The 8,378-nt window shown below is 35.0% G+C and overlaps 1 protein-coding gene across 1 annotated transcript; it reads left to right on the forward strand.

The window, feature by feature from the left end:
- Positions 1-2,853: 2,853 nt before the first annotated feature.
- On the forward strand, positions 2,854-6,453 carry LOC112501785. The gene is made up of 4 exons (XM_025105504.1): positions 2,854-2,900; positions 2,979-3,107; positions 5,261-5,789; positions 6,156-6,453. Exons 1-3 carry the CDS (start codon positions 2,867-2,869, stop codon positions 5,782-5,784), a joined length of 687 nt encoding a protein of 228 aa, XP_024961272.1. The 5' UTR covers positions 2,854-2,866; the 3' UTR covers positions 5,785-5,789; positions 6,156-6,453.
- Positions 6,454-8,378: the final 1,925 nt, after the last annotated feature.

An 8,378-nucleotide genomic window follows, 5' to 3' on the forward strand; every position in this document is an offset into this window, starting at 1 on the left:
CTTTTCTTTTTAAGCCCCTTTACTTTTAAAAACTTTCAAATCACCCCTTGCATTTTCAAACTTTCCAGGACGCCCCTCAAGCTAAGGGGATTCATCTTAAATAGCATTCTTCGTTCATGTAAAAACGTTTATATTTGATCTCTTCCTTTAACGGATGTTAAAATTTTGGTTAAATGGTGAGGTTTTCGTCATTTTATCATTTTTTATTTTTTACCTGATAAAAAACCATATAATTCAGAATAAAAAAATCAATTTTGACAAGGAAAAAGACAAAAAAAGGAAAATGTGTATCATTTCATGGAATTTTTTACTAACGGGAGAAATTACATCCAGACGTTTTTGCAAACCACGAAGGTCATCTTTTTATATCAATCTGAAAGAACGAAAAGTGTTAACAAAGGGCTTTTGCCCATGAATCATGATGAAATAGTTGTGTATTCGTGCAATGCGGCGGGAGCCGTGAATTTTAACGATTTTGAAGTTTTATTGGTTTTATTAGAGAAGATTTAACAATGATATAAGTTACACTTGGTCTTTACATATTAATACAATTTGAATAAACAAGAGTTATGGTTCTAATTACAGTCTATTGATGAAAAAAATTGTATGACAGTTTAAAATCCAACATATTTAAACGACGCGGCAAATGTGTTCGATTTACACCAAGAGCAAAGAATCAAGAGATCGAGAGTTCTAGAGTAATTGAATGAGAGATGAATGAGATAACTTTTAATAACTCATGGTGAATATCAGTTTAATCTCACTTTGGGGGATGAGGAAAAAACATAGATGTATGAGAGGGTGAAAGCATGAGTGAAAGATATCAAAAGTATCTTGAGAACATGAAAAGAAAAAGTAATAATGTGTATTGGTAACTTGTACTATGTGTTATTTTAATCGTAAATTAAGAGATTTTAAGATTGAATGTATAAAATAGTAGTATTTAATGGATTATTAGTTTTTGTAAGACTTTATACATAAATATATGATATTTTTAAATAAATATGGTTTATAAGATAATATGGATAAATAAAATAAAAAATAGATGACCGAGATGGAAGGTTTAAAAGTCGTTTAAATGTAACGGTGCGTTTATAAACTGCTAAATTGTCGCCGTCCCTCAGCCCCTCAACGACCGTCGCCGTCCCTCAACCACCGTTCTCCCTCCACGCATCATCTCTCGTAATCAGGTAATTCTTGATTTTTCTTGTGCTTCCAAGGCTTGTGGTTCGACATTAACAAAGATTTGATCTTTCTCTGCTCCCCTTTTGATTTTATTATTGTTGTGATCTCGTTTTTTGCCTGAATCTCTTGCCATATGTTGCTGCCCTGTGTTGTTACTAGTAGGTTCTTCTATTACTACCTATTGCAAAGTTCTAGCGTTTGATTCTCTTTTCGATCAACCTAATCTGATTTTGCAAATTGGTCCTAACCCTAATTTTTATGAGTAATTTTTGAGGTTTCCCTGGCCAGATCTAATAGTATAATATAGAAGAATCAGTTTGGAAATGGTTTCTGTTAAGGCCAGTAGGTGTAAATTGTTTTTAACTTGGAGGAGATCTTCCTGACATGTTTAGCTCTTTCAGAAATGCAACCTTTTTCTTGGTTCTACATGCAATAGATAGCAGGTGGTATTGGTGGTGCCTGTATGTTTGTACTTATTCAAGTCTATAAAGTCATTAAGGATGGGTTTGGTATGTGGGGGACAAGGCAGAACAAAAATTTGCTGTTCCACATTTGGTGCTACATTTAGACAGGGACAGGACATGAAACGCGTTTGCTAGGTCTTGATCGCATTTTGTCAGTCAGATTTGATGGCAAATGCATTCATAGCTTTTAGTTTGGAATTCATCTCATACATTGCTTCTGTTGGAAATTCACTAAAAATTCACTAAATAGGAAAACAGATTAGAACGTGTAATAACACTGTCCTTAGGATATTACTAGCCCCCGTTCTAGATGGTGTATGGGTTGTTGGTTAATACACCCCCCAGTATTCCTAATCTAAAATAAGAACACAACCATTGTTAATCCTCATGAATATCTTTTGTGGAGGGAAGATAAAGAGGGAAAGAAGATAGATCATGCAGATGTGTTAGTTGGTATTTATAGATCAGACATGACAGGTTTTGACACTTATAGAAACTGTCTATAGGCATTATCCAATAACAAACTAAAAAGAAATAATCAAAAATACACAGGCACACAAGCCAAGTGTTATCTCTTGACCCTAAATATCTAGTATACATAGCCCAGTCCAACTAACAATCAAAGCTCACTCTCCATAAACCCAACTGTAACTTATTTGATTTAACAAATAGATCGGTATTTTTAAATTGACCAACTTTTTGTTTCCATTCCTGTGTGAAACAAAGTTCGCACACTGAAGACTGTATTTAACAGTCTCTTAATATCAAGCATAATTGCTGAAGAAGTTTGGTGTTAATGTATTTGGTATAATTGTATGTATTTTATCTTCTTTATGTAATTGAAAAATCAACACCCGAAAGAAGTAAATGCAGGGTGAATGTTTCTGATCAAAATTGAGATATTTTTAACAGTCTCTTAATATCAAGCATAATTGCTGAAGAAGTTTGGTGTTAATGTATTTGGTATAATTGTATGTATTTTATCTTCTTTATGTAATTTAAAAATCAACACCCGAAAGAAGTAAATGCAGGGTTAATGTTTCTGATCAAAATTGAGATAGTTATGTTGTAACCAAAAGCTTAAATGATTGCTGTTCCTGAATGCATACTGATGTAGCAGGGGAAATTGATACAAAAACACCTGAGAAAGGTTGTTAGATGGTAATTGATCAAACTAAGGGGTTGTTTGGTTTAGCTCTTAATGTTTCATTAAGAGGATGCCACTGATTCGGCCAGACCCAATCTTGTCTGGTAAAAAAATTAGAGGCTCAAAATAGCTCAATCCATGTATGAATTGTTCATTGACCGTGTTATGTTCGTATCATTTAGGGGCTACTTTTTTCCACAATTGCTCTTCTCTCATCCATTCGTTCCTCTCGTTTCCTCTGCTGCTCCCTTTCCTTTCATCTCTGATCTCATCATCGCTCCCTCATCTCATTCTGATTGCTGGAGTAATAGGTAAACCTTCGCCCCATTTTCTCTTATTTTTCAAGTCCTTTTGGTGTCTTTGCTTGAAATTCAATGCTGCTTCTCCATCTTTGCATCATCCTTGCACCATACAATGTCTTCTTACAGGTAGCTTTTTGTTTACTTTCTCACCTACCAAGTGTTAGTGTTATTGTTTGTGTGTGTTGTAATATCACTAGGAGTAGTTCCTGATCTGGAAAATTATATTTTGACTGTTGAGGTGAGAACTAGCACTTTCCTAAAGCAAAACTTATATATGTTCTGTTAAAAAAATCAGATTTCTTTGACAATTGCATATGCATTTGCTACTTCAATGACTTGACAATCGCATTCTGCAGTATACGTGATTGCAGCACCTGTTTTGTACATCCTCATTCCACCACATCTTTTATGGTAACATCCTAATTAGACCCTGGGGACTGAAACAACACCACACGCTTTGACAAACATAATTCTTTCGATCTCAAAGTTTCATACGATATCAAATATTTAAGCATATGTTTCTTTGATGTATATGATGAACACCTAGTCCTTTGTAATATTGAAAGCTTTTGTGATGTTAATGAGCTGTTTTCACCAAATTTTCTGAAACTTGGCTTATTTTACATCAGAGCTGGTAGACACCATTATTTTCTTATAATACCCACGTTGGTCATAGTTTATGCATTTGAGGCCTTAGTTTGTTATTTCAACTAACGAAGCCTGGAAGAACATGCAATTGTCCCATCTCTACACAACAATGTTTCAGGAATGTAAATATTGCAGATGAAATTTTAAAAGAAATTACTTCTTGCATTTTTTTAGTAAAGAACCACTTACCTGCATAGAACACAATGATCATGGCATACTATCATTTGTGTATAAAATTCACATAATGAAAATGAGTAACTCAAGCTTTTTGGTGTGTCTCTACATGGATTACGTGCAGCAAGCATAACTTGACTCCAAATAGGTTAGTCACAAGGTACAACAGCTGTTGCACGAATCCTTCACTTTGTAAGATGACTGCTATGTTCATAGATGATTTGTTGATGATGACAACTAGTACCAAGATAGCAAGACCAAGTGGCTATCAAGAAAATCTACATAAGTTGAACAATGTAATAGTCCTTTGGATGTGACAACCTTTCAAGGAGGTGCATTAAGGTGATGTATTCTTGTAAAATCTGCATATGTTGAACATTGTAGTAGTCTTTTGATATTTACATTTTTGAGTTTTTGATTGCATTTTCCTGTGTATGTGTTTGACTTGCCAATGAATGTTATTTTGCAATTCTTTTTCCTAATAGCAAAGTGATATATTACAAGGTTATTTACTAATTCATAACGGTTATCTGACAATCATGTTTCACTCAACACCAAACATACAAAGGGTTAAAATGGTGATTTTCTGTCATTTAGACTGTCCATTCAGAACACTTACTAAACAACCAGTTTTAATTCTACACTAAATCATACAAAGGCTCTTAATCATTCTATATCTACCAAACAACCCCTAACTTTAGATATGAAAACACCTGGAAATTGCATCGGCCACACACAGTGAATTGTCTTCTACCTGTTGTATTTCCCGATTACCTGTTAGGTTACCTATCTTATTGTTTGTTTGTACAAGCACAAACCAGGGGTCTTCACGGATCCTTGTGGTTGATGTAAGGTCCGCTTGCATCCTACCCCTCCCACACCCTATTTTCAAGTGGGATTTACTGGGTTGGTTTGGTTTTGTCTAGACCAACTCTTGGGATAGCTCCCAACTGGTAAGATATTGGGTTTTCTTCCTAATGGTCACTAAGTTCGAGTCCCCTCAGGACTACTGAAGGTTTTTCTGGCTGTTAACTCCATGCCGCGTGGGATTAGTTAAGGTGCACACAAGCTGGCCCGGACACCTGCGGTTATTTATTGATGAGACTGAGTTGGGTAAAACTCATTGGAGCAAACCATGTATCTGATTGTGTTGCGAATGGATTGAACATCATTGTCTTCAGCATGAGCTCCATGCATCTATCCACTTTCTGTTTTGCTCTCTCCTTTTCTGATAAATTGCTTACTATTTCACATAAGTTATGAATTATGGACCATCTGATATTCCAACTTATTGATGAGTTGCAAGATTTTGATTTCTTACATTATACCTTGTGACACAGATTTCTCGTTTCCTTCTACAAACGTGAGGTTATACAGTGGCAAAGAGGAGATGGCAGCTGCTATCGCGAAATGGCGGACCCTTGCAACTTATCTTCAGTCCGACCTATATTTTCACCGCCTCCAGTGTCGGTTTTTCTTGAATAATGGCCCAGATACTGTGGAGGAGTTATTGGATCGACATGTAGCCAAGAAAGAGAAAAAGAGCTACAATGATGATGAAGATGAGAAATTAACTCGGCAAAGACTTACGAGTACCCGCCGTGAGGTACTGGGTCTCTACCGAGATATAATTCGTGCAACCCGTTTCTTCATGTGGCCTGATTCACATGGCGTCTTGTGGCGTGATGTTCTCCGAGCAAATGCCCGAAAGGAATTTGAGGAGGCTCGATTCGAGAAAGATCCAGAAATTATCACTCGGCTGCTTATTGGTGGACATGATGCTGTGCAGGGTGCTCTTGATAAACTGGTGGAAAAGCAGAGGCAGCAGATTGCTAAGGAAAAAGAAGATCGTGCTCGTCTATGATACAGGTAACGATTTGAATTCTTGTTAGAATGTGTATAGCGTTTGTGTACGACGAACCATGGCCTGCGTATTTTACAAGGCGCGACCTTTTCAAATTTTGATTAATTGTTTTACTTTTTTAGCTTTTGTGTTTTTATTAATTTTTTGTTTTATAAGTCAAGTCTTCACGGAAACAGTCACTCAACGACTTTGTGTACCCCTCTCGGGTCCTACATTTGTGTGGGATTTACAGGGTTTGTTTGATTTGGTTTGGTTCTTAACGGGGACTTGAATCAAAAAATTCCCGCCTTTCTTTTGCTCCTCTGCTGCTTGTTCTTACTACCCTATCCGATCGTGAACATTTTGGTTAACTTTTTACTTCTTGTTGACAGGGGGATCGATTACATTCCTCTTTGGCAACAATGTCTTCATATGCACGGTTGTTGCTATCCTCGTTCGGTTCTTAGCAAATTCGGCCTTTTTGTGAGATTCGTTCAATAGCGTGGCAAAGAGGTTCATAGCAGCAGTTGGCTGCTGGGTGGTTGTTTTTCTTCCGAGTCTTATGTAAAAGAAGTGTATTTATTGTTATGTTTTTAGAAAAGGAAATTTTAGGGTATGAGAAAATGGTGTTGAAGTTGAACTGGTATTTAACTTGTAAAAAGAAAGAATGAGTTGATAGACTTCCCCTTTAAAAAAGGTTGGTTCATGATGCTTAAAAAGACACAACTACCCTTGGTGAGCTCATACTGTGTGGTCGAGTATCAAACAAGAACATGGTCAAAATAAGAAAACAAAAAACGGTGAGATTACATGTGATTTTACATGTGGTTATAGGACAAGGTTAACACAAGATTAAGATGATCAAAGTCGTATGAATCACATCTGATAAAATCAGGTATTACTGGTATTTTTATGTTCTATTATTTTAATTTTTTGATGTAAGATGTGCTTTAGTAACTTAGGGGTCGTTTGCCAAACGCATATCAGGGTAAGTGTTTACCAAGTCACGTTACACCGGATGAATTATGGTAAGAACCAAGAATCCTATCTGGTAAGAATGAGACAAGGGCCAAGAGTCTTACCCGGTAAGTGAGGGTGATGACTCTTACTACGGTAAGCGCTTACCGGGTAAATTGTTGTATATGATGTCGGTTTGGTGAACTAAAATTTTACCTGATAAGTAAATATATAGTTAAATTTTAGTGGTAAGCATTTATCGAACGAATGTTTGGTAAACGACCCGTGGAATGGTCTGAGTATTAGTTTCTACATTTTCTTTTTCGTGGGACCCTGTGAGCAAGTGTCTTGTGTGGGGCAGAAGGGTAAAAAGGTGAAAAGGGAAATTCCAATTCTTCCAAATCCAAGGCAACTCCAAGACAAGCCCATTGGAACTAAACATCTATTGACCAAATTAACCTCCTTTGAAAAATGGTTGATTGTATTTTCTTTTATATTCTAAAAAGTAAACTCCTTAATATATATTTATATTATTAGTGGTATACCCATACGATACAATGTGGGTGAATCATAATTCTGAAACATTAGTTTAACCTTAAATTATAAGTTTGTATGATTATTTTGCAAGTCAACTAATATATAAAGTTGAAGGTTAATAAGGTGTATTAGCAAGATCGAATGGAAAAATAATTGCACATGTATTGGATTTTTAAACCCATATACTCAGAACTCATTACAAATATTTGAATTTAAATTTAGTTGAAGTCTGAAAAACCTCCAAAAGCTGAGACCATGAAACATTTTTGAGAAGATGTTTTACGAGGCCTAAAGCTAAAAAGGGGAGGAAAAAGTGATGGAAGGAATAAAGCAAAACTAAGACTTTCTGTTTGGATGATATTGATGGTGTTGTATTAAAAACTTGTACATCATGCTTTATGAATTATAATTAAGAGATATTTGAAATTATTGCATAAAACGGTTGTACCTTGTGTCTATTTGGAGATCAACATTAATACAATGCATCAAGATACAACAAATCAATTCTCGTAATAAGCGTAATTCATAGGGAGGTGTGAATGTAATCAAGATCCAGATCTCTTATTATGCTTATCACTTTAACTTCTATTCTGACATGATCCTTCATATATATATATATATATATATATATATATATATATATATAGNATATATATATATATATATATATATATATATATATATAGGGAAGGGTTCAAACGAGAACCCTGTGATTTACGATATATATATATATATATATAGGGAAGGGTTCAAACGAGAACCCTGTGATTTACGAGAATGCGAGAACAACCCAATAACCACATATTGTGATAAAAAATAAAATTAAAAGGTTTTTAAAACTAAATTTGAAATTTAAAAAGATTCAGAAAATATTAAAATTAAAAGGGTAATAATGGAAATGATATCATAAAATCTTTTAATACGATTACACGATCATGATTATCATTATCTAATAAACGGTTAATCATGTGATATAAGTGTGATAATCATGTGAAAATCACACAATTATCACATTATCGCTTATATCAACACGATTTGGTGTGATATGGGTGTGATAATCATGTGATTATCACAAGGATTCCGCTCGGCTAAGGTTAACTTAGAAAATCGACTACCGATTT

Source organism: Cynara cardunculus, unplaced genomic scaffold, assembly GCF_001531365.2.
Source record: "Cynara cardunculus var. scolymus isolate 2C unplaced genomic scaffold, CcrdV1 Un_Scaffold_555, whole genome shotgun sequence".
Lineage (NCBI taxonomy): Eukaryota > Viridiplantae > Streptophyta > Magnoliopsida > Asterales > Asteraceae > Cynara > Cynara cardunculus.